Genomic DNA, 27,771 nt, shown 5'->3' on the forward strand with positions numbered 1-27,771 from the left:
TCCCCAAGTTCCTGGCACACAGCTTCTAAAACCCTTGGAATGTCCTGAAGTTCTGAGTCTTTTGTAACTCACAAGGAACCCCTTTTAAGCACACCTGAATGTATGCAAATGAGGTAACTTGGAAAGGCTAAGCTAGGTGGCCTCAGGATGGGGCTGGTCACCAGAAAGACCAAGTGATTAAAGACTTGGAACTTTCAGCCTCACCCACCAACCTCTGGGAAGGGGAAGCAAGGGCTGCAGATTAAGCTCTATAAAAACTCTTGGAGGCTTCCCTGGTGGCGCAGTGGTTGAGAATCTGCCTGCCAATGCAGGGGACACGGGTTCGAGCCCTGGTCTGGGAAGATCCCACATGCCGCGGAGCAACTAGGCCCATGAGTCACAACTACTGAGCCTGCGCGTCTCGAGCTTGTGCTCCGCAACAAGAGAGGCTGCGACAGTGAGAGACCCGCGCACTGCAATGAAGAGTGGCCCCCGCTCACCGCAACTAGAGGAAGCCCTCGCACAGAAACGAAGACCCAACACAGCCATAAATAAATAAATAGATAAAATAAAATATTTTAAAAATTGGATCATATATTCACCTTTTTCTTTAAAAACAAAACAAAACTCTTGAACAATGAGATTTGTTGAGTTTCTCAGTTGGTGAATGCATCCACACGCTGGGAGAATGGTGCACCCCGGTTCCACAAAGACAGAAGCTCCTGTGCTAAGGACTCTTCCGGACCCCGTCCTATGTACCTCTTTACCTGGCCATTCATCCTTCATAATAAATCAGTTGATGTACCCCGGGGATAAAACCCAAATCTCCCCTCATCATTTCCTCATCTCTAAAGAGATGATAATGCTTACCTCCTTCAAGGGGTTGATGATACACAGAAAGTATTTTATTAACTCTCCTGATTTATATCACTGTAAAATGCTATTTTAGCTTTTTCCCAAAGTTGCCAATTTGGCAACACTTTGTCAATTATAAATGTCTCTGCTTCAAAAAAATCTTCTAGCAAATATATGATATTAAATTATGACTTATTTAATCACAGCTTCGTATCATTCAGTAAGAACTTCTGGGAGACACCTGCAATTTTTAAATGTACAATTTTTACATTCCCCACTAACAAATATGGTTTTAATTATAAATACAAATTTCCACAATGAAGGTGTGATTCAAAAGAAATTTAGCATTGAATTTCAAGTGGAAATCTTGCCCTCAAACTTATTATTAATTAGACTGTAACAGGATTAAAACACAAGAACAGTGTTCAATGTCCAACACCAAGATTAATGAGGAAAGCCTCACAGGAGGTGTCAAAAGCTGAAGACTGGTTCTGCTCTCCTCTCTTCTTCTGACTACATAAACTATGGTTAAATGACAGCATCATTCTACTTTGTACTATATCTGTCAGCTGTCAATTACAACAACCAAAAGAAAATTACATCCTAACAGATACTATTGTTTCAGATGCCTCTAGAAGATGAAAACAATGATTAACAACAACAAAAAAAGTGCTGTTGGATTAACTCTTTATAGTCCTGTGAAACTAAGTAAAAGAGTTAGACCTAATCATTATTCAGAAGGTAGACTTCTGGAGAAAACAAAGAACTACTTTTGCAAATATGTTCCTATAAAAGGGTTTCATCTTCAAGGAATTCATGGAAAAGACTCTGACAAGTACAGGTTTCTGGTAACTGACTATACTGCTGAACTGAATGAAAAAGCATTTTCAGAACTCTAATGGAAAACTCATGAATTCTAATGGAAAACTCATGAATAAAAGTGCTAACGAAAGATCAAGATGAAAACAAATTAATTACATGGGACTGAGTGAACTGATGAGGATGATTATAATTTTTGTGACTTTGTTTGAATAAAAAAAATAAAAAATCCCACAAGGACTCAGAGGCGAAAAATATACAAATCAATTTTTACTGAAAAATAAAGGAGCTGTTACAGTGGAGGATTACTGGACTGAATGTCAATATTATGACATAGTATGAGTGTGTTTCGTGTTTGGTAAATGCAGTCATTATTGCTTTTGTTGTGGTCATCCATTTACAATGCTTGGTGTCAGTTTATTTATCTCTTGTAAAAATAAAATACAGTGTGTGTGTGTGTGTGTGTGTGTGTGAAAAAAAATTTTCTTAATAGCTGTTCTCTATTTTAAGTAATAGATTTATTTGTAAACATGTTGTAAATAAATGCTATTGGTTGAAAAAAATATTTTTAAATAAATAAAATAAATCTAAAAAAACACAAAAAAACAAAGAATTAAAATAAAGTACCCTAGACAGAAGAGAAATTAAAGACCTGAGTGATTCAGTACAAGTATGGGCCTGGATGACTCAGTGTTTGCAGTAAGGAGTGTGTAGTATCAGCTTTCTTGATACATAACACTTGTATTATTTCATCTTCAATGAGCAAAGAGAAGCAATCTGGCATCACACAGAAACATAAAGTAACCACACAGCCTACCTTCTGACAAATTCTTGGAGTAGAACTGTGCACCCCATCCCGGCTTTGCCCCGCATCATCTCTCTGACCCTGGGACCGGCCCTTCCTCATCTCTGGATCCCAGTTTCACCACCGGTGAGAGGAAGGGGTTGGCTCAGGTGATTTCTAAGGTCCTGCCCACCATGAAGAATCTACAGACGTGGGATATTTTAATTCAGTCTTTAAACTGAATTAAAGGAAGGAGCAGCCCCATTTCAGCAGTGATGAAAAGTATCTGTATAAAGAACCTGAGGTATGATACAGGCCCCATATTACAGCTGGCATAAACAGGGGCAGATCACCAAGTCTACCTCCAAAAGGCTCTGGCTCATCTCGAAACCAATGGTTCTCAGCTGGGGGCAGCTTTGCTCCCCAGGGAGCACTTGCAATATATAGAGGCATTTTTGGTTGTCACAACTGAGAGAGAGAGGTGACGTGCTACTGACATCTAGATGGCAGAGGCCAGGGATGCTGCTAAACATCCTATGATGCACAGCACAACCTCCACAACAAAGAATTATTCAGCCTAAAACATCAATTGTGTCAAGGTTGAGAAACCCTGCTGTAAACTAAGGAAGGCTTCTTGTCCTGAGAGCCATGACACCAGCATCACAGGCACCAGGAACCCCGAGAAATATATGCATACATTTTTTTAAAAATATAAGAGAAGCACTATAGTTGTTATCAGATTCTAAGTCTGAGTCCCCTGCCCCCACCCACCGACCCCAAATAATCTTAAAACACTGTATATACAGAATTATACCATTTGAGTTTTTAATGGTGGTAGTCATTCCCCGGTATACCACACAGCAACGGAAAAGATCAAACTAAAGCTACATGGAACAATAGGGATAAATTTCACAGACATAAGAATGAACTAAAGCACCAGACACCAAAAAAAGACACTGCATGATTCGATTTATATGGATTTTAAGAAGAGAAAAAACTAATCTGTGGTGCTAGAAATCAGAACACTGGTTATCCGGGGGGTCGGTGGGGATGGGGAATGACTGGGAGGAAGCACAACAGAACTTTTCTGGTACTACAGGCTGAAATGTGTCCCTCTAAAATTCATATGTTGAAGTCCTAACCCCCAATGTGAAGGCATTTGGAGAAGGGACCTTTGGGAGGTAATTAGGTTTAGATGAGGTCATGAAGAGGGGGCCCTCATGATGGGACCAGTACCCTCCTAAGAAGAGACACCAGAAAACTGCTTCCTCTATCTCCCACCCCTACTCCACACACACATTCACCCAGGAAAGTACATGTGAGCACACTTGAGATGGTGGCCACCTACGAGCCAAAAAGAGAGAGGGTCTTCACCAGAACCCAACCATGTGGCACCCTGGTCTCGGACTTCCTCCAGAACCGTGGAAAAACAAACTTCTGTTGTTTAAGCCACTCAGGCCATGGTGGTTTATATGGCAGCCGAAGGTAAGACACCAGGGTATTGGAAATACTCTATATCTCAATATGGGTGATGGTCACATGACTGAATACATATATAAAAATTCATCAAGCTATACACTCAACATATATTAAGTGTATATGTTAATATATATAATACATATATTAAGGTTTGTTCACAGATACAATTTAGAAGAAATAGCAAGAAACATAACATTAGCATAGCAAGAAACTCAGCATTATCTCCAGAGGGCAAAGCTAAGATTTGGGAGATTTCTACTTTTCGTTGTATAACCCTCTGTCAATCTGAATCCTTTCCATAAGTGTATGTGACCGTTTCTAATTTTTAATAGCTTGTTCATTTTAAAACTGCTCTAAACTCCCTGCCTCAGCGTGTTTGTCTCACCACTGCCCCTGACTCCTCGATGGCAATGAATGTCAAATCCACACTCCCATCCTGCTTCTTGAACTCACGCTCCAAACCAGGAGCTTCCAGGCACTGCCGGTGCGTTTCCACTCAAACCCACAAATGCCACACCCGGTGCACCTCAAAATGCAGTTATCCACCCACCACCACCGCCGCCACCAGACGCCCTCCCAAACCCCTTCACCTGTACCTGGGCTGCACTCTCTCAGGTTCTAACTCACCCTTCTCCTTGCACCTGTGCATGACCTCGGACTGTTTATTTACAGCTATTCTCCACTCTCCAGACTCAGAAACCAAAACAGATGCAGACACATTTTTGAGAAAGAGCACGCAGGTATTCCTCATTATCCAAACTATTGCTCTCCCTGACAAAATCTCAGGAAACCAAATATTACAGATTCAGATAACATGACAACCCTCACTCTCCAAATCTCTCATTACCTAAACAGATTTAGAGAGCAAGGGATACTTTATTTTTGCAGCATCTTCTGTTGCTTTTTTTCCTTTTCCAGCTTTATTGAGATATAACTGACACACAATATTGTGTAATTATAAGGCACACAACGTGGTTTGATAGACATAAATACTGTGAAATGATTACCACAATAAGGTTAGTCTAACTGTTGCTTCCATCTTCATCACCATCACTCAAGGCCAGACTTCCCTCCCTTTAAGCCCAAGTTCTTGCTAGATGCAAGTTCCAGCCCCTCCCACTGCACATCACTCTGCTCACTGCGACCACGTTCCTCTTTCCACCATCACTTTCCCTATGTTGCTCCTGAACAAAAGCCCTCAATACCTTCCACTCACGGGATCCAGAGGAGGCACTGTTTTTGGAGAAACCCTGTGTACCAGTAATGTGATTCACTCTGTCCCTGACCGTCCTCGTGCATACCCTGCTCTGTGCTCATGCCATTTTTCACAACCAGGAACATCTACTCACCTTCTACCACACCCCTGAGATCCAGCCAGGAACTGTACCCTCTAGCTGGGTGACCGTGGGCAAGTTAATTACTCCCTCTGGGCCTCACCTGTGAAGTGGAAAAATAGACGTACCTTCCTCGCCTGCCACACAGTAACCACTCAAACATCAGCTATCGTTTTACCACGAATTCAAGTCCTACTTACCAAAATGGTTTTCCTCAATACCCATCCCACAGGAATCTCCCCTCATCTAGATTCCTCTCTACTCCATTTATTTATTTGCCTTACACGTTTCTATGTGGCCAGCCATCTGTTTTTGTGCTCCTCAGGGTTTCTTTTTTCTTTTTTAAATTTTTATTTATTTATTTTTGGCTGCCTTGGCTCTTTGTTGCTGCGCATGGGCTTTCTCTAGTTGTGGAGAGCAGGGGCTACTCTTCGTTGCAGTGTGCGGGCTTCTCATTGCAATGGCTTCTCTTGCTGCAGAGCATGGGCTCTAAGTGCGCGGGCTACAGCAGTTGTGGCTCATGGGCTCTAGAGCGCAGGCTCAGTAGTTGTGGTGCATGAGTTTAGTCGCTTTGCAGCATGTGGGATCTTCACGGACCAGGGCTCCAACCCGTGTCCCCTGCATTGGCCGGCGGATTCTTAACCACTGCGCCACCGGGGAAGTCCCTCCACAGGGTTTCTGCAGCCTCCTTATTTCACTCTGGAGCTCTCACAGAGCTACTTTCGTCAATATATAGTTGTTTATTTGCTGTTTTTGTTGTTTTTATGGGGGGACAAAGCGTGAGGACCTGTTAGTCCACCACCCTGCTGACATTCTCCTCATTTGCCTTATGTTATCATTAATACCTAGATTCCTTCTCTCCCAAACAGCTTAAAATTTATTTTGTAGCTTTACCTTTTTTTTTAAATATGTAACTCCAACAGTGCCCTTTAACAGTAGCTAGATCCTCAATACACTCACTAACTGCCAGAATAACCTTCAGCAAACCTTTCCCCAAATGCCTAATGACTCAATTTCTAAATTCCTGTGTTTGCCTTGTAAAGTTCACCAAAGTTAGAGCCCCATGTACATGTGAGCACACTCGAGATGGTGGCTACTAACAAGCCAGAAAGAGAGAGGGTCCTCACCAACCCAACCATGTGGCACCCTGGTCTTGGACTTCCAGCCTCCAGAACTGTAGAAAAACAAACTTCTGTTGTTTAAGCCACTCAGGTCATGGTGATTTATATGGCAGCTTTCCTTCATTCATTTAACAAATACTTATTGAGCATCTACCATACGCTAGGTACTGTTTGTTCAAAGCAATGGGGATGGAGCTATGGAATAACCAGACAAAGTTCCCCAGCCTCAGGGAGCTTATGTCTATTAGGAGACAGACAATAAAAATGCATAAACATATAGACACATGATGCCAAGTATTGATAAATGCTATGAGGGAGGTAAAACAGGGAAATGCAGCAGAGTGGATGGTAGGACTGCTTTAGCTGGGGTGTTCTGAGAAGCTTCTTTTAAAAGGAAACCTTTGAGCAGAGACCTGATTGAAGTAAGTGGGTGAGCTATGTAGATATTTGGGGGAAGAATGTTCTTGCCAAGGAAACAAGGCAGAAGTGTAGTTTGCATAGTTGAAGAGCAGGAGGCCACGTGGCTGAAGCACATAATCATGGGGAAGGGTGGTGGGAGAAGGGGTTGGGACAGGGTCAGATCATGTCGGCTTCCCAGCACCAAGGACTCTGGATTTCAGCCTACTTATGACAGGAGCCAGTGAAGGGTTGAGCCTTCTCTAAGGCTCATTCCCACTGCTGTGTGGAGAACAGACAGGGGGCTTGAGGGGACAAAGTAAGAACAGGGAGACCAGTCAGGAGGCTACTCCATCACCCAGATGTGATACCTGACACCCGCGTGGACCAGGGTGATAGTGGTGGAAGAGACAAAAAGTGGGTCTGGTTCATGGATACTATATTTTAAGAGTAGATTTGGTGTAGACATGAATTGCTGATGTAGAATGTGAGAGGAGAAAAGAAGTCAAGGACAATGCCAAGGTTTTAAGCCTGAGTAACTCAGACCATGAAGGTGCCATTTACTGAAACGAGGGAGACAGGGAAGGGAGTAAGCCTGACATCACAGGGTTGCCGTGAGGATGGCATTAGATTATAGAAGTAAAGCCCATGGCAGAGACCTGCCCACAGCCAGAGCTCAGGAAGTGATGGTTGTCCTTTTTTTCCACTGTCACTGGTTCCTTCTAGGATTTAGGTCTCTCCTTCCCTAAAATAATTCCTCATCAGTAGGGGAAACTGGGTGAGGGGTACAGAGAACTCCGTACTATCCTGCATGTGTTCTATAAATCTAAAACAAATCTAAAATAAGAAGTTTATTTTTAAAAACTTCCTCGACCCCGTGTCCTCCTCTGGCTCCCACTCCCTTCATAAAGAGACGGCCATCCCCTGTCACGCGTCATTCATTCATCACCACTGCCATCTAACTTTTGCTTGCCTGCCTCCCATTTCCTGAACTCCCCGGCAGTCACCACTGACCCAACTGCCAAATCCAACAGACTCTTCAATCCTTCCTTTCTCACAGCCTATGACATCCTAACCACTCCTTCCTTCCTGAAACTCTCTCTTCCCAAGACGTGGAGACTCCACCTTCTCCTGGTTCTCCTCCTCCTCCTCCCTCTCTCAGCCTCCTCTGCTATGCCTCCTTCACCTACCCACCCCTCAAATGCCAAGCTTCTATCCTTGGACCTCCTCTTCTCACACTATATATTTCTCTGGATAACATCCACTTGAACTTCAACTACAATTCCTGCCACAGCCATCCATCTCCCAGATGGCTACAGACCTCTCTGAATCCGTTCACATACACATGTGCATCCAAGAGAACCACACACACACTCCTAAGCAGGCAGTGCCAGGAGGCTCAAGGCTGCCTTTCCATGGACCTCGGAGGCCTATCTGGGCCCAGGCAAGGACACTGACCTATCAAAACAAAGGTGACTTCCGTATCTCTATGTCCAGCCCAGCTCTCTCCCAGGGTCAATATTTCCAACTGTTCACCTGACATCTACAGCCGGCTGACCAGTGGATGCCTCAAACTACATATTATCCCAAACGCTTCACTTCTCTCCCCTCTTAGCTGCCACTGCCACCACCACCAGCACCACTTCCTCCTCCTGCATTTCCAGTCTCTCTTGATAAAACAATTAGCACCAGTCAATTCAGCCAGAAACCACCTCAGGCTCCCTTTCCTCTCCAAACATCCAATCTCCAGGTCCATCTCCCAAACCTTTCGGAAAGTCAAACCCTCATCTCTTTTGCCCCCACTCTAACCTCACGCTCTTCTCCTGATTACCTCAACAGTCTAAGCCTTCTTGTTCCTCTAACCTACACTCCCCTTGGCTAGAGAGGTCTTTCTGAAACGTTCCCCTGGCTTTATACCCTCAGGAACACCTTCCATCTCCTATAGAAGGAAGTGCTCATGCATTGACACGGCCAATAGGGGCACCCTCCAAAGAACGGGCACTGCCACCCTTACCATCCTCATCTCATACTGCCTCCCCGCAAAGATACCCTAGCAATTCTCTACTCCTTGGGATGCCTCATGCTGTTTCCTCCCTTCACACACTGGCACATACAGGTGTACACTCTGCTAGAACACAAACATACCCTGGCACATGGGAACTCCTGTGTACCTTGCAAAGTCAGCTGGGACAGTCCTACCTACCTCAAACCCCTCCCACACTATTCTCAACCATCTATTACTGTTCTTCCCTGGCCAGGTGAAGAGTTGTGATGATTTTATTCCCAAGTCTGTTTCTCTCTCTACATGGAGAATTCCTGTAGGGTGAGGTCCACAGACTGCTCAGCTTTGAATCCTCAGCTGCTAAGTTTGGTACAAACTTAAAAAAGTTACCGAATAAAATGTCTGCTGAATTAAAGTGACCTGTTCCCTGAACATACCTCAGGTCCTCACCTCCAGGTCTTTGCTCTGACCCCTCCTTCTCCTAGGCGTATCTATCTTTCTCTCTACCTTATTTTCTACCTCAGCCCATCAGGAAGCAGGTTTAGACACTCAAGTTCACCACATCTCTAATGTTCCCACCTCAGGGTATTTGCACTTGCTGTTCCCATTCCAGGAATGCTCTTGCCCGAGATACTCCCCTCTCTGATTTCAAACAGGTCTCTGTTCAGACACCCTTGCCCTCTTTTTAAAAAGGCCCTGCCACTACATGCTACCCCTGCGGGCTTATTGCTGATGATGTGCTCCACAGAAACAGCAGCTCAGTGAGCGCAGGCCTATCTCAGTCACCACTGGATCCCCAAGCCTCTAACAGTGTCAGGAACATGGATTTACTTTCTATTTGTTGAGCACCTACTGTGTGCCAGGTCTAGGTGCTGGGGATACATCAGGGAACAAAACAGATAACGTTCTAGAGGGAGAAAACAAACAATACACATATAAATGAGTAAAATATAAGAACAACTAAAGCAATAAAGGAAGATAGGAAGTGGGGAATGTCTCACTAGGTGACCCTTGAATAAAAACCTGAAAGAAGTGAGAGCGAACCATATGAATATTGAATTGCAAGCACAAAGGTCCTGAGGTCGAAGCACGTCTGCCATGTGGAAGGAGAGGGTAGCAGAAAACGAAAGTGGGAAAATAACAGTGGGTCAGATTATGTAAAGCCATATAACTCACTGTAAGGAGTTCATCTTTAAATGAGATGGGGACCCACCGGAGGGTCCTTCTATCTGCTGTGCTGAAAATAGGGGCCAGGGCAGAAGCCAGGAGACCAGGTGGGAGACTATTTCAATAATCCAGGAGAGGTGATGGTGACCTGGCCCAGGATGCCAAGCATTGGATGTGAAGTAAGAAAGAAAGAGAGCAGTTAAGGATGACTCAAAGGTTATCGGTCAGAGCCTTTTACATTACTGAGAAAAAAAAAACAGCAAGAAAAGCAGTCTGGGAAGAGAAGTGGAGGGAACCTTGCTAGCCCTATCTTGAAATGTTCAGGTTGAGTTCCCTACAAATCATCACAGTGGAGATATTAAAGTAGGCAGCTGGATATAGGTCAAGGAAGAGGCCCAGGCTGGAGATATTCATGTGGGATCTGTTAACCTAATAAACAGGTATTAAGAACGATGAGCCTCGAGTGAGATCACCACGAATAAAAAATGAAAATGTCCCAAACACAAATTCACAAAGAAGAATAACTGAAAGAAAGAAGAAAGGATGCGATGCCCAAGGGCACCCTCTCACAGCCCCCAAACAGAACAGAAAGGTGACCCTTGCTGAAAAACATTTTGGTCTAAACAAATCATAACCTCTTCTCACACCCGACAGAGGGGCAAATCTGGACCAGCAGCTCTGTCAATGGGTCGTCCAAACTTGGAACAAAGACCCCTACGGTCGGCCCCGTAATTTTAAAAAAAGAGACCCAATAAATGCAGGCATTGCCTTTGCAGAGGATGGGGTGCTGTGGGCCCAGAGAAAGTGCGGGCCACCTCCAGGTTCTAATCACTAGCATCTCCCAGCATTCCGCTGGATGCAGACAGAGGAGATAGGCCAAGGCTCACAGGGTAGTCCCTGAGATAGGCCAAGGCTCACAGGGTAGTCCCTTTCCCGGGAGGGAAAGGCCTCCCGATAGAGTATCCCCGAGGAGCGAGCAAGGGAGCTGACAGGGCGCGGTCAGGAAGATACCAGGCGGAGTGTGGTGGCGGGGAGGGGCACCGATACAGCCAAGGGTGGACTCGCAGGGCAGGGGTGGGCGTGGCGCGCCGGCAGAGCGCTGTAGTGGGACAGGAGGGTCGCCAGGGGGCCGAGGCTCCGCATTCAGAAAGAGGGCAGATAGAAAGCACTCCCGGAGCGCAGCCCGACGCTATAATGGGGGGCGGTTCGACAGGGCGCTGTGTCGCAGGCGTCAGGCGTGCCGGCTGCCATGAGGCGAACGGGAAGTGTGAGCAGCACGGCTCCGAGCACGGGGACCGGGCTCCGCCCAGCCTCTGGACCTTAGGTTCAAGGACCTGCCCCGTGTCGAAAGGACGGGGCCACAAACACCCTTACCTGGCGTTGCAGCCGCATCAGCCGCTCAAGTCCGGGTTAGAAAACGCGGCGGCCGCGTCCCGCGCCGCTCGCCCGCGCTTCCTGATTGGCCGAGACAGGCCTTCCCAGAAGACCCCGCGCGGCGCGCCGCCAAATGAACTTTATGGAGACCCGAGGAGGAGGACACGGACATGGGCGGGGTTTGGGCGGGGATTGGGCGGGGCCTTCGACTGAGCTGTCCCTCCCCACACGCACCCAGCCACCGCCCTCACCCCTCCCACTTGGTTAGAGTCGGCTCCTGCCAGAGAAAGCGATCCCACAATTGCCTGCGCTGATTTCTTATCCTTCATTGAACACCATCCGAGTGCCAGGCACTATTCTAGGTACTGGAGGCATAGTGGCAGCCACGGCAGACAAGATCCCTGCCCTAATGGAGTTCTCAAGCTGGTGGGGGAAACAAAATATAATAAATCACCTCCAGTTTGTAAAGAGGGCAATGACGAAAAAAGCAGTGTGATGGGAGAGAGAATGTGGTCAGGGAGGGCCTCTCTGAGGAGGTGCTGGCTGAGCTGAAACATGAATGATGAGAAAGGGTCAGCCTTGCAGAGTCTTGGCTGCAGAACATTCCAAGTAGAGGGAACAAATCTGAAGGCTCCACCGGGAAACAAGCCTGGTGTTTGAAGAATAGAAAGAAGGGGAGTATGACTGCTAGAGGATGATCCAGCTCAGGTGCGATAAGACTCACAGTTGGCTGGGGCCAGACTTTCAGGTCCTTCAGGCCACAGCAAGAAAGTTGAAGTTATTCCTCATGCAAATGGAAGCCACCGGAGGATCTGAAGCCAAACTGTGGCATGAGCTGACTTACCTTTATAGATGATCTCTCTAGCCCTCTGGGTAGAGAAGAGGGAAGCAGAGAGGAGCTGGGAGGCTATTTCTGTGTCCAAGACATAAGGAGAGTGGACCTTTGATTGTCACAGTGCCCACTCATGCAACATACATTAGTGCTCACAATATGCCCAAAATGAATGAGACCCAGTCCTTACGATCTGGTGAGGAAGCAGAGTGTATTTCAATGTAATGTGCTAAGTGCATGACAAAGCTATATAAGGATGCTAAGGATGTTTAACCCGGTCTGGTGGGTTGAAAGTCAAGCAGGCCTTCTCAGGGGAAGTGACACCTTAACTGAGCCATAAGGATGAATAGGGCTTAGAATGGCAGAGAGAGAGGAGGTTTTTCCTGGCCTAGGGAATGGTGTAAGCAAAGGTAGGAGAGAAATAGTGCTATTCCCACCCTCACCACACCTTTCCTCTCACTTCTGACAGATTCTCTCCTTGACAGAACTCTAGCCAGGCTCCTCTGAGCCCTGTTCTCTTCTAGGGCCTCAACCTCAGCCTGTAACAACTTGAGCAAAACAACCAACATAGTTTCTAACAGCTCAGGGCCACATCCTTAGGTGACCCTAGCCCCTCTTAAAGTACCTGCCAGAGAAAACTCAAGGCTGCCAAAAGAATTTACCATTTTTTCCAGCCAACACCTGACGATAGGGTCCCTGTCTCCCAGCCTCTGTGCGAGGGCAGCAGCCTAACTTCAGTGAGCACCAGTTAGCAAATCCAGATGAGTTTCACATGGACTGACACCTCCTTCCCAATTTTGGTAATTTTTCCCTAACTCATCAGAGCTCAACCCCCTCCCTATTCTCTGATTCTCCCTTTGAAACACCCAGTCACCTCTGTACAAATCAAAGTTGAGTTCCATTCATGCTGGACTCTGTTCCTTACTGCAATAGAATATTGCTGATTAAAATATGTCCTTACCACTTTAACTAGTGTCCAGCTTCGTTTGTCTTTAACAGCTCACACCAGCATATTGTGGGTTCTGTATAAATGATTGATGCTGATTGACAATATATATGGGTGTGGTCTTTGTCTTAAAGCTATTAAATATAACCAGATCCTGCTGTGGTCAGACAATATCCACAAATATAACAGCATCTTGCATCTGAATAATGTTTTATCCTTTTACCTTGCTTTTTTCTATTATGTAAAGAAGAATTTTTAATACCATAGACAAATACTCATGAAACATTGCCAAATGGAAAATCAGGACCTTTACCTTTTGGAGCTGAATACTTCCATATTGTAAACCCCAGCAATTCCACTCCTTGATACATGCCCAGGAAAAACTCTTACACATGTGCACCAGGAGATATTTGCAAGAATCTTCACAGCAGCACAGTTCATAACAGGAAAAAAAAAATGTCCATTAACTAAATAAATAAATAAATTGTGGGTATTATAACAATGCAATATTATTCAGCAGTGAAAATGAGTGTGCTATAGCTACAAACACAACACAGGTGGATCTTGGAAACATAATTTTAAGTGTGAAAAACAAGTAGCAGAAGACTACTAGTATAGTATGAGCTCTACCCTGGCTAGAGTGGCTGGTTCAGGGATGGGCCTACGACTCAACAGAGTCAAGAAAATTCATTCTCAAGATGTTCTTCTCACACAGTTGCTCTCTTTACCACTGGAATTGGAATTGTGAAGGAGTTTTCATAGAAGTCCTCACTCCCTGAAATTAAGCTTTTAGAACTTTAGTTATTAGCCATGAGGGAAGAACCTACCTAGGAATGAAGCCATTACAAAAGAGAACAATGTAGTGATGGAGAGAGAGGCAGAATCCAATGACATTATGTGAGCTTCTAGATCAAACTAAAGCTAACCCTACCCCTGGAATGTTCTGTTGCATGAGAAAAAAAAATTCACTTTCAGTTGAGTTTTCTGTCACTTATAATCAAAATAATCCTGAAGGATGCAAGATTACTTGAACCCTTGCAGCAGCTCATCTAACATGCTTGTTACAAAGTCAGCAGGCCAGAATTCAGTAAGCTTTTCCCAACTGAATGTGGTTGTCCCTCACATGCTATGTAAGGAGGTGCTTTCAACAATGTTAAGAAGAATGTTTTCACCATCATGTTACATTTTGTTCTATACATTTAAAAAATAACATTAAACAAAAAAAATATTAAACAGCTCCATTTTCAAAGAAAGAAACTGAAGAAGTCTTTTTTTTTTTTTTTTTTTTTGCTGTACGCAGGCCTCTCACTGTTGTGGCCTCTCCGGTTGCAGAGCACAGGCTCCGGATGTGCAGGCTCAGCAGCTATGGCTCACGGGTCCAGCTGCTCTGCGGCATGTGGGATCTTCCCAGACCAGGGCACGAACCCGTGTCCCCTGCATCGTCAGGCGGACTCTCAACCACCGCGCCACCAGGGAAGCCCAAGAAGTCTTATTTTTACGTTCATTACATTTTGTTTCAAAATGACATCATAATTTGGGGAGACTACAGAATTATATAGCAGATTTTTGTTTCTGTATTAAGTCTGATGGAGACCCTAGGTGATATTTATTGCTAAAAATGTAAGACTTGATGATGAACATCCTCATCATTGCTCTTGTCTTCTGGCGATTTTGTGGGGAAAGGATCTCTATCTGGCTTCCTTTTATTCATTTAGTCACTTGAAAAATATTTGTTGGGCAACTGCTATGTTCTGAGTGCTAAAGATTCAGAGGGGAACGAGATTGACAAGGTTCCTGCCCCACAGAGCTCAAAATCTAACAGGAGAGAAAGAGAGTAAATAAACAATTTTTTGGAAAGGTTAATTTTAGGGAACACAAGTCTACAAAAAAATGGAAATTGTAGCTGAAAGGAGTGGATGCTACTTTAGCTGGGGCAGTCATGGAGGACATCTCTGAGGAGGTGGTATTTGAGCAAAGAACTGAATCGCTGAAGGAGCAGCCATGTGGAGACATGAAGGACCAGCAAGTGTCATGGTCTCTGGGACAGACAGGATTTCAAAACACACCCTTTACTTCCACTGAAATAAAATAAACACACCCCAAAACAAAAAATTCCAAGTCCAGATGACTTCACTGGCAAATTGTTTCAAATATTTAAGGATGAAATAACACTAATCTTACACAAACTCTTCCAGAGAATAGAAAAAATAAGAACACTTTACAATTTGTTAAATGAGACCTTTATAACCTTGAATTCAAAACCTGGCAGAAACCTTACAAGAAAAGAAATAGGACAACAGCCTGAGTAAACATAAGGCAAAAATTCAAAATAAAATATTAGAAAACCAAATACAGCAATACAGCAAAAGATAATACACCATAATTAAAAGGGATTTTTTTGCCAAAAATGCAAGGTTAATTTAGCATTAGAAAATAATGTAATTCTCCACACTAACAGCATAAATGTGTATGGAAAAAAATGTGTATCTTAATAAACACATTAAAAAAGCACTTTATACAACACTGATTTATGATAAAAAATTTTTTTAGCAAACTAGGAATAGATGGGAACTTAATTTGGTTTTAAAAAGCCTTCCTCAAACATCACACTTAAAGATGAAATATAAATATTTCCCCTGAGAAAAAGATGTCAGTTGTTACCATTTATATTTGACATTGTACAGGAAGGCTTAACTAGTGCCGTATGACAGGAAAGAGAAATACTAGGTATAAAAATTGGAGGGGCTTCCCTGGTGGTGCAGTGGTTGAGAGTCCGCCTGCCGATACAGGGGACACGGGTTCGTGCCCCGGTCTGGAAAGATCCCATGTGCCGTGGAGCGGCTGAGCCCGTGAGCCATGGCCGCTGAGCCTGCGCGTCCGGAGCCTGTGCTCCGCAACGGGAGAGGCCACAACAGTGAGAGGCCCGCATACCGAAAACAAAAAACACTAATTGTATTTCTATATATTAGCAAAAATAAATAGAAAATTAAAATTTTTAATGATATAAATTACATTAGCATAAAAATAATACAATGAGGAGTAAACTTTACAAAAAAAATGTGCAAGATCTTGATACTAAAAACTACGCAGCATTGCTGAGAGCAACAAAAGAAGACCTAAATAAACATAGGAATATACCATGTTTTTGGATTGAAGACAGTATTATAAAGATGTCAGTTCTCCCCAAGGTGATTTAGGTTCAAATACCTCAAGTTATAATCCCAGAAAAAATTTTAAAGGAAATTAACAAGCTGATTGTAAATTTTACCTGAAAATGTAAAAGGCCAAGAATGTTCCTTCTAGACATTCTTTTTCTCTTAAAATTAATTAATTTATTTATTTTTGGCTGTGTTGGGTCCTCAAGCCTGCGCACGGGCTTTCCCTAGTTGTGGCGAGTGGGGGCTTCTCTTGTTGTGGAGCACAGGCTCTAGGCACGTGGGCTTCAGTAGTTGTGGCACGTGGGCTCAGTAGTTGTGGCTCATGGGCTCTAGGGCTCAGGCTCAGTAGTTGTGACGCACAGGCTTAGTTGCTCCTCGGCATGTGGGATCTTCCTGGACCAGGGATCAAACCTGTGTCCCCTGCATTGGCAGGCGGATTCTTAACCACTGTGCCACCAGAGAAGTCCCTAGACATTCTTAAAGAAGATAAACAAAGTGGGAGGGGAACTTATACTGTCAAATATCAAGACTTATTTAAAGCTATAGTAATTTTAAAAGAATTGGCACAAGAATAGATAAATAAACCAATGAAACAGAGAGTCCAGAAGTGGACCTGATATGGTTACCTGATTTATGGCAAAAGTGACTCAGAGGGGGAAAAGATAGTGCTTTCAGTAAGTAGTATGAGCCTATTAGCTATAGGGAAAAAAAATGTATCCCTACATTACACCGTATACCCAAAATAAATTTCACATGGATTATAGACCTGAATGTGAAAAGAAAGCACAATAAATCTTCTAAAAGATAAGAGAGTAGAATTCATGACCTGGGGTTGGCAAGCATTTCTTAAATAACACACAACAATCATTAACTACAAGGAAAAGGCTGATAAATTTGACACCACTGAGAGACTGAAAAAATATGCAATACATTTCTCGAATTATGACATATCCAGAATATATAAAGAACTCCTATAAATCAATAAGGAAAAGACAGATAACCCAATTAGAAATGGGCAAAAGACTTGAATAAGTATTTTACAAAAGAGGATATTTATAATGGTTAATTTCATGTATCAACTTGACTGGGCCACAGGATGCCCAGATATTTGGTCAAATATTAGTCTGGGTGTGTCTGTGAGGGTGTTTTTGGAGAGACTAACATTTGAATCAGTAGACTGAGTAAAGAAGATTGCCCTTCCCAATGTGGGTGGGCCCCATCCAATCAGTTGAAGGCTTAAATAGTACAAAAATGCTGAGTAAGAGAGAATTCCTTCTGCGTGACTGCTTTCAACTGTTTTTTCCTCTTGCTTTCAGACATGAACTGAAACATTGACTTTTCCTGGGCCTTGAGCCTGTTGGACTGGACTGGAACTACTACAGACTTTTCTGGGTCTCTAGTTTGCCTTCTGTGGAGAAACCTGACTAGTAAAATATCAAAATAGCAGTAAGTATATGGAAGGTACTCAACATAATTAGTCATAGGGTAATGCCAATTAAATCTGCAATGAATAACCGTTAAACAACCACCAGGCCAGAATGATTACATTTTTCATGAAGTACAGTCTCCTTCCAAAAAATGGACCTGTTTTAAAAGTATACTTAGGTGTATTTAATAAATGCATGACCATCACTACAATCAAGGTATAGAAGATTTCCATCATTCTAAAAAGTTTCTTTCTGTCCCTTTACAGTCAGCCTCCTCTCTATCCCCTAACACACATCCCAGGAAACTACTGATCTGCTTCCTGTCACTATAACTTATTTTTGCCTGTTCTAGAACTGTGTGTAAATAGAATCATGCCATATCTTTTGTGTCTGGCTTCTTTAGCTCAGCATAATGTTTTTTTATATTCATCCATGTTGATACCTGTATCAGTAGTTCATTCATTTTAATTGATAAGTATTTACTACGTAGATGTACTCCATTTTATTTATCCATTCATTCTGATAAATGTTTGGATTTTTTTCCAGTTTTTGGCTAGGAACATTCCTGTACATGTTTTTGTGTGAACATATGCTTTCATTTCTCTTCTGTAAATACCTAAAAATGGAATTTCTGGGTTGTATGGTATTTATACGTTTAACTTTATAAGAAACTGCCAAAATGTTTTCCAAATGGTTGTACCATGTTACCTTCCCACTAGCAACGTATAAGAGTTCCTGTTGCTCCAAACTTGACTAACACTTGGTATTATCAGATATTTTTCTTTATTTGAGCCCCTTTAATAGATGTATAGAATATATGATTATAGTTTTAATTTTTATTTTTCTGACTACTGATAATGTTGAGAAAATGGCTATATTAAAAAATTGACAAAACCAAGTGTTCAAAAGGTTGAAAAGTGAGGATTCTAAGAAGTATCAGGAATCTGTCCACACCTGGACAACAATTGCACTGGCAGAATCTGTTTGATGTAACTATTTTGGAACTATGGATCTATTGAAGCTTGCAACTTCCAGGGGAAGACTTGGGTGGTAAATTGAAGTTAATTTCAGTTTATTTAAGCTCAGACACCCATCCCCCATGGTGACAGACAGCTGTGCACATATTCCTGGAGCAGCTTGCACACAGTTGCAGGAGCCGGCGTGGGTAAAAAAGGCCCTGTCCTCCAAGATCCTCCAAATCTTGGGGATCTGTGCTCTGATCACTGATTGCTGCTTCTGATCTCAGAAGTGCAGACAAAAGAGAAGGGCAGTCATTGTTGTTAACACCTTCTCCCATTGTTGCAAGTCCCTCCCCCTCCACTCCAGCAGAGGTCATTCCCAGCCTATTTGAAGGGCCAGTGCCCTGTTTCCCCCCTTCATTTTTCTCTTTTCCTCAGACGTTAAAGACTAGAGTATTCAAAAACAACTACATACATGGGTGAAATTAGAAAATGACCACCTGCACCCAAGGAAAAGCATAGGCTCAGAAAAGACCTGAGAAGACCTTAAGTTCACACCTCAGGCTGACCCTTGGCACAAAGATAGTCTACAACAATCATAAAAACAAAAACAATAACAAAAACCTAGCAAACCTTTGGGAAGGGAGAGAATCTGATTTCCGGAGTTACTACCTTACTAGATTCAAGTGTCCAGTTTTCACAAGAAAAATCGTAAAGCATACAAACAAACGGAACAGTAAAGTAGGGCCCATTCAAAGGAACAAATAGGCCAACAGAAAATGCCCCTGAAAAAAAACTTAATGGCAGATCTACTAGACAAAGACTTTAAAACAAAAGCCTGAAAGATACTCAAAGAACTAAAGGAAATGTGTGAAAAGTCAAAAAAATGATGTATGAACAAAATGGAACTATCAGTAAAGACACAGAAAACCTGTAAGAAACCAAAAAGAAATCCTGGTGCTTACTCTGAAGCTCTGAATCCAGAAATTCTGAAAAGTACAATAACTGAAATGAAAAATTCACTAGAGGGATTCAAAGGCAGATTTGAGGAAGCAGAAGAAAGAATCAGTGAGGTTGAACCTAGGACAATGGAAATTATGGAGTCTGAGGAACAGAAAAAAAAAAACTGAAGAAAAGTGAGCAGAGCCTAAGGTACCTGTGGGACATGAGTAAGTGGACCAATATATGCATTGTAGGAATTCCAGAAGGAGAAGAGAAAGAAAGAAAGGGGTGAAAGACTATTTGAAGAAATAATGACTGAAAATTTTTCAAATTTGATGAAGGTATGAAAAACATCCAAGAAGTTAAATGAACTCCAAGTAAGATGAAGTTAGAGACACACAACAAGGTACATTATAATCAAACTTTCAAAAGACAAAGAGAGAATCTTCAGAGCAGCAAGAGAGAAGCAACTTGTCACATACAAAGGATCCTCAATAAAATTATCAGCAGATTTCTCATTAGGAGCTTTGGAGGCCAGAAAGCAGTAGGCCAATATATTCAAAATGCTAAAAGGAAAAAAAAAAAATCGACCAAGAATACTACGTCTGGCAAACTGTCCTTCAAGAATGAGGGAGAGGGCTTCCCTGGTGGCACAGTGGTTGAGAGTCCGCCTGCCAATGCAGGGGACACGGGTTTGTGCCCTGGTCTGGGAAGATCCCACATGCCGTGGAGCGGCTGGGCCCGTGAGCCATGGCTGCTGAGCCTGCACGTCCGGAGCCTGTGCTCCGCAACAGGACAGGCCAAAACAGTGAGAGGCCTGCGTACCGCAAAAAAACCCCAAAAGAATGAGGGAGAAATTAAGACATTTCCAGGTTAAAAGCCGAGGAAATTTGCTACCACTACACATGCCCTGCAAGAAAAGCTCAAGGGAGCCCTGCAGGGTGAAACGAAAGGACAATAGACAGTAACTTGAAGTTGTATAAAGAAATAAAGATCACAAAAGGTAAATACATGTGCACTTATAAAAACAAATATTATTGTAACAATGTAACTCCACATTTTGTCTTCTACATGATTTAAGAGACTAATATATATTTTTAAATTACTAGTCTAAAATTTACCATTATGGTAGCTTTGATATATAACTCCACATGTTGTTTTCTACATAACTTAAGAGACTAATGCATTTAAAAGAATTATTAGTTTTTGGGGCCCACAGTACATAAAGAGTAATTCTGTGACATCAACAACAGAAAGGGGTGAGGATGGAGCTATAAAGGAGCAGAGCTTTTGTATGCTATTCAAATTAAGCTGGTGTAAATTTAAATTAGACTATTATAACTGTAGGATGTTAAATGTAATCCCCATGGTAACCACAGAGAAGATTGCCATAGAATATACACAAAAGGAAATGAGAAAGGAATTTTAATATTTGACTACAGAAATTCAACTAAACACAAAAGAAGACAGTAATGTAAGAAATGAGGGACAAAAAAAAGTGTAAGTCATACAGAAAACAGATGGTAAAGTGACAGAAGTCTCTCCTTACCAGCAATTACTTTAAACAGAAATGGATTAAATTCTCCAATCAAAAGACAGAGATTTGCAGAATGGATCCAAGTATACACCGTCTAAAAGAGATTCACTTTAGACCCAAAAGCAGAAATAGATTGAAAGTGAAAAGATGGAAAAAAACATTCCATGTAAATAGTAACCAAAAAAGAGTGGGAATGGCTATACTATTATCAGACACAATTGACTTCAAATCAAGAAAGATGACAATAGACAAAGAAGGACATTATATATTAATAAAAGTTTCAACATAGCAAGAATATATAACAATTACAAATATTTGCATACATAATAACAAACCAGCAAAATATATGAAACAAAAACTGACAGAATGAAGGGAGAAATAAATAGCTCTACAATAATAGTTGAAGACTTCAATGTCCCACTCTCAATAAAGGATAGTACAACAAGACAGAAGATAAGTAAGGAAACAGAGGACTTAACACAATAGATCAACTAGATATAACAGACATGTACAGAACAACAACAGAATTCTTCTCTAGTGTCCATGGGACATTTCCTAGGATAGGCTACATGTTAGGCCACAGATTAAGTCTCAGTAGATTTTAAGGGATAGATATTATACTAAGTGTCTTCTCTAAACAAAGTAGGATGAAATTAGAAATCAACAACACAAAAATTAAAAAATTTTTTTCAGTTTGTGGAAATTAAACAACACACTATTGAACAACTAATGGATCAAAGAAGTAATTACAAGGAAAATTTAAAAATACTTGAATTTTCTAGAGATGAATGAAAATGAAAACATATGGGATGTAGTGAAAGCAGTAAAGGGGAAATTTATAGCTATAAATACTAATATTAAAAAAACAAGTGGGGCTTCCCTGGTGGCGCAGTGGTTGAGAGTCTGCCTGCCAATGCAGGGGACACGGGTTCGAGCCCTGGTCTGGGAAGATCTCACATGCCGTGGAGCAGCTAGGCTCGTGAGCCACAATTACTGAGCCTGAGCATCTGGAGCCTGTGCTCCGCAACAAGAGAGGCCGCGATAGTGAGAGTCCCGTGCACTGCGATGAAGAGTGGTGCTATAAATAAATAAATAAATTTAAATCATATGGGCTTCTAAGAAGACCTTGCTTAAAACAAACAAACAAACAAAACAAGTGATATCTCAAATCAACAACTTAACTGTACATGTTAAGAAACTAGAAAAAGAAGAATCAAAAATTAGCAGAAGGGGGCTTCCCTGGTGGTGCAGTGGTTGAGAGTCCGCCTGCCGATGCAGGGGACATGGGTTCGTGCCCTGTTCCAGGAAGATCCCACATGCCACGGAGCAGCTGGGCCCGTGAGCCATGGCCACTGAGCCTGTGCATCTGGAGCCTGTGCTCCGCAAAGGGAGAGGCCACAACAGTGAGAGGCCAGCGTACCGCAGAAAAAAAAAAAAAAAAAAAAAATTATCAGAAGGAAAGAAATGATAAATATTAGAGCAGAGAGTAAATAAAATAGAGAATAGAAAAAAAATAGAGAAAAATCTATGAAACCAGAAATTGATTGATTGAAAAGATCAACAAAATTGACAAAACTTTAGCTATATATGCTAAGAAAAAAAGAGAGAAATATCAAATTACTAAAGTCAGATATGAAAGTGGGGACATTACTACTGATATACAGAAATAAGGATAAGAGTACTATGATCAACTGTACCCCCAAAAATGATGGATGAAATGGACAAATTCTTAGAAATATAAAACCTACAAAGACTAAATCAAGAAAAATAGAAAATTTGAGTAGACCTGTAATTACTAATGAGATCGAATCAGTAATAGAAAATCTCTCAACAAATAAAAGCTTTGGATCCAATGGCTTCACTGGTAAATTCCACCAAACATTTAAAGAACTACTACCAATCCTTCTCAAACTTTTCCAAAAAATTGAAGGAGAGGGAATACTTTCCAAGTCATTCTATGAGGCCAGTATTACCCTGATCCCAAAGCCAGCCAAAGATACCACAAGTAAAAGTTCTCAACAAAATACTAGCAAACCAGCTGCAGCAGCATATTTAAAAGATTACACACCATGACCAAGATGGATTTATTTCTGGAATGCAAGGATGGTTCAACATATGAAAATTGATCAAGGTAATACACCACATTAACAGAATGAAGGAGAAAAATCACATGATCATCTGAATTGATGCATAAATACATTTGACAAAATTCAACACCCTGTCATTATAAAAACACTTTACAAACTAGGAACAGAAGGAAAGTACTTCAACATAATACAAGCCATGTATGAAAACCCCACAGCAAACATCATACTCAATGGCAAAGAGCTGAAAGCTTTTCCTCTAAGATTAGAAACAAGGCAGGGAGGCCTGCTTTTGCTACCTCTTTTCAACATAGTACTGGAAGAGCAATTAGTCAAGAAAGAGAAATAAAAGGCATTCAAGGGCTTCCCTTGTGGCACAGTGGTTGGGAGTCCGCCTGCCAATGCAGGGGACGCGGGTTCGTGCCCCGGTCCAGGAAGATCCCACGTGCTGTGGAGTGGCTGGGCCTGTGAGCCATGGCCACTGAGCCTGCACGTCCGGAGCCTGCACTCTGCAAAGGGAGAGGGCACAACAGTGAGAGGCCCGCGTACCGCAAAAAAAAAAAAAAAAAAAAGGCATTCAAATAAAAAAGGAAGAAGTAGATTATCTCTGTTCACAGATGATAGGATCTTATATGTAGAAAATCCTAAAGATTCCACACAAAAAAACCCTATTAGAATGAACAAATGTATTCAACAAAGTAGCAGGATACAAAGTCAACACACAAAAATCAGTCACGTTTCTATACACTAACAATGAAAAATCTGAAAAGAAAATACAAAAACAACTCAATTTACAATAGCATGAAAAAATAATTTCGAAATTAACTTAACCAAGGAGGTGAAAAACTTGCACAATTAAAACTACAAAACATAGCTGAAACAATTTAAAGAAGACATAAAGAAAAGGAAACACATCCCATGTTCATGGATTAGAAGACAATATTGTTAAGATGTCAGCATTTCTCAAAGAGATCTACAGATTCAATGCAATCCCTATAAAAATCCTTATGACATTTTTGCAGAAGTAGAAAAACCCATCCTTTATGGAGGAGCCTCAAAAACTAAAAATAGAATTTCTGTATGATCCATCAATTCCACTCCTGGGCACACATTCTGAAGAATTGAAAGCAGGGTCACAAAGTGGCATTTGTACACCCATGTACATAGCATTATTTACAATATCCAAACCATGGAAGCAATCCAAGGGTCCAATGATAGATGAATGGATAAGCAAATGTGGTATATAAAGACAATGGAATATTATTCAGCCTTAAAAAGGAAGGAAATTATGATGTCAAGAAAGCCATGCCTGGTTCTCTTTCTCTGAAGACTCCCCCTACCCTATCTGCTTACAAAATCAATCAGCAGCTACAGATACAAGAAGATACATCAAGCTCCTATCAAGGAGAAATAAGAGTGATTAGAGGGTAAAAGTTAAGAATAAGAGGACAATCCTGCAGCCCGTGGAACAAAAACCACATTCACAGATAGACAAGATGAAAAGGCAGAGGGCTATGTACCAGATGAAGGAACAAGATAAAACACCAGAAAAACAGCTAAATGAAATGGAGATAGGCAATCTTCCAGAAAAAGAATTCAGAATAATGATAATGAAGATGATCCAGGACCACAGAAAAAGAATGGAGGCAAAGATTGAGAAGATGCAAGAAATGTTTAACAAAGATATAGAAGAATTAAAGAACAAACAAACAGAGATGAACAATACAATAACTGAAAGGAAAAATACACTAGAAGGAATCAGTAGCAGAATAACTGAGGCAGAAGAACGGATAAGTGACCTGGAAGACAGAATGGTGGAACTCACTGCTGCGGAATAGAATAAAGAAAAAAGAGTGAAAAGAAATGAAGACAGTCTAAGAGACCTCTGGGACAACATTAAATGTAACAACATTCGCATTATAGGGGTCCCAGAAGGAGAAGAGAGAGAGAAAGGACCTGAAAAATATTTGAAGAGATTATAGTCAAAAACTTCCCTAATGTGGGGAAGGAAATAGCCACCCAAGTCCAGGAAGCGCAGAGAGTGCCATACAGGATAAACCCAAGGAGAAACATGCCGAGACACATAGTAATCAAACTGGCAAAAATTAAAGACAAAGAAAAATTATTGAAAGCAGCAAGGAAAAAATGACAAATAACATACAAGGGAACTCCCATAAGGTTAACAGCTGATTTCTCAGCAGAAACTCTACAAGCCAGAAGGGAGTGGCATGATACACTTAAAGTGATGAAAGGGAAGAACCTACAACCAAGATTACTCTACCCAGCAAGGATCTCATTCAGATTCGATGGAGAAATCAAAAGCTTTAGAGACAAGCAAAACCTAAGAGAACTCAGCACCACCAAACCAGCTCTACAACAAATGCTAAAGGAACTTCTCTAAGTGGGAAACACAAGAGAAGAAAAGGACCTCCAAAGCAAACCCAAAACAATTAAGAAAATGGTAATAGAAACATACATATTGATAATTACCTTAAGCGTGAATGGATTAAATGCTCCAAGCAAAAGACACAGGCTTGCTGAATGGATACAAAAAGAAGACCCATATATATGCGGTCTACAAGAGACCCACTTCAGACCTAGGGACACATACAGACTGAAAGTGAGGGGATGGAAAAAGATATTCCATGCAAATGGAAATCAAAAGAAAGCTGGAGTAGCAATACTCATATCAGATAAAATAGACTTTTAAAAAAAGAATGTTACAAGAGACAAGGAAGGACACTACATAATGATCAAGGGATCAATCCAAGAAGAAGATATAACAATTACAAATATATATGCACCCAACATAGGAGCACCTCAACACATAAGGCAACTGCTAACAGCTCTAAAAGAGGAAACTGACAGTAACACATTAATAGTGGGGGACTTTAACACCTCACTTACACCAATGGACAGATCAACCAAACAGAAAATTAATAAGGAAACACAAGCTTTAAAAGACACAACAGACCAGATAGATTTATTGATATTTATAGGACATTCCATCCAAAACCAGCAGATTACACTTTCCTCTCAAGTGCGCACAGAACATTCTCCAGGATAGATCACATCTTGGGTCACAAATCAAGCCTCAGTAAATTTAAGAAAATTGAAATCATATCATGCATCTTTTCTGACCACAATGCTATGAGATTAGAAATCAATTACAGGGAAAAAACATAAAAAACACAAACACATGGAGGCTAAACAATACGTTACTAAATAGCCAAGAGATCACTGAAGAAATCAAAGAGGAAATAAAAAAATACCTAGAGACAAATGACAATGAAAACACGACGATTCAAAACCTATGGGATGCAGCAAAAGCAGTTCTAAGAGGGAAGTTTATAGGTATACAAGCCTACCTCAAGAAACAAGAAAAATCTCAAATAAACAATCTAACCTTACACGTAAAGGAACTAGAGAAAGAAGAACAAACAAAACCCAAAGTTAGCGGAAGGAAAGAAATCATAAAGATCAGAGCAGAAATAAATGAAATAGAAACAAAACAATAGCAAAGATCAATAAAACTAAAAGCTGGTTCTTTGAGAAGATAAACAAAATTGATAAACCATTAGCCAGACTCATCAAGAAAAAGAGGGAGAGGACTCAAATCAATAAAATTAGAAATGAAAAAGGAGAAGTTACAACAGACACCGCAGAAATACAAAGCATCCTAAGAGACTACTACAAGCAACTCTATGCCAATAAAATGGACAACCTGGAAGAAATGGGCAAATTCTTAGAAAGGTATAACCTTCCAAGACTGAACCAGGAAGAAATAGAAGATATGAACAGACCAATCACAAGTCATGAAATTGAAACTGTGACTAAAAATCTTCCAACAAACAAAAGTCCAGGACCAGATGGCTTCACAGGTGAATTCTATCAAACATTTAGAGAAGAGCTAACACCCATCTTTCTCAAACTCTTCCAAAAACTTGTAGAGGAAGGAAAACTCCCAAACTCATTCTATGAGGCCACCATCACCCTGATACCAAAACCAGACAAAGATAATACAAAAAAAGAAAATTACAGACCAATGTCACTGATGAATATAGATGCAAAAATCCTCAACAGAATACTAGCAAACAGAATCCAACAACACATTAAAAGGATCATACACCATGATCAAGTGGGATTTATCCCAGGGATGCAAGGATTCTTCAATGTATGCAAATTGATCAACGTGGTACACCATATTAACAAATTGAAGAATAAAAACCATATGATCATCTCAATAGATGCAGAAAAATCTTTTGACAAAATTCAACACCCATTTATGATAAAAACTCTCCAGAAAGTGGGCATAGGGGGAACCTACTTCAACATAATAAAGGCCATATATGACAAACCCACAGCAAACATCATTCTCAATGGTGAAAAACTGAAAGCATTTCCTCTAAGATCAGGAACAAGACAAGGATGTCCACTCTCACCACTATTATTTAACATAGTATTGGAAGTCCTAGCCACAGCAATCAGAGAAGAATAAGATATAAAAGGAATACAAATTGGAAAAGAAGAAGTAAAACTGTCACTGTTTGCAGATGACATGATACTATACATAGAG

At 41.4% G+C, this 27,771-nt stretch overlaps 1 protein-coding gene across 4 annotated transcripts in view; it reads right to left on the minus strand.

The window, feature by feature from the left end:
* NUP93 (nucleoporin 93) overlaps positions 1-13,468 on the minus strand; it is a 107,866-nt gene extending 94,398 nt beyond the window's left edge. For 2 of the 4 annotated variants that reach the window (XM_029204080.1, XM_029204078.1), the window contains exon 1: positions 11,311-11,411. Coding sequence is in view for 2 of the 4 variants with exons in the window: in XM_029204070.1 (XP_029059903.1) it covers positions 13,402-13,459 (58 nt within the window). In the remaining 2 variants the exon portion in view is untranslated. Of the gene's footprint in view, positions 1-11,310; positions 11,412-13,401 lie in introns of those variants that run through there. The other 2 variants (XM_029204070.1, XM_029204063.1) reach the window with 1 other exon arrangement.
* Between the last annotated feature and the right edge of the window lie 14,303 nt (positions 13,469-27,771).

The sequence above is a fragment of the Monodon monoceros genome, unplaced genomic scaffold (assembly GCF_005190385.1).
Source record: "Monodon monoceros isolate NGI ecotype Baffin Bay Population unplaced genomic scaffold, NGI_Narwhal_1 Super_Scaffold_10, whole genome shotgun sequence".
Taxonomy (NCBI): Eukaryota; Metazoa; Chordata; class Mammalia; order Artiodactyla; family Monodontidae; genus Monodon; species Monodon monoceros.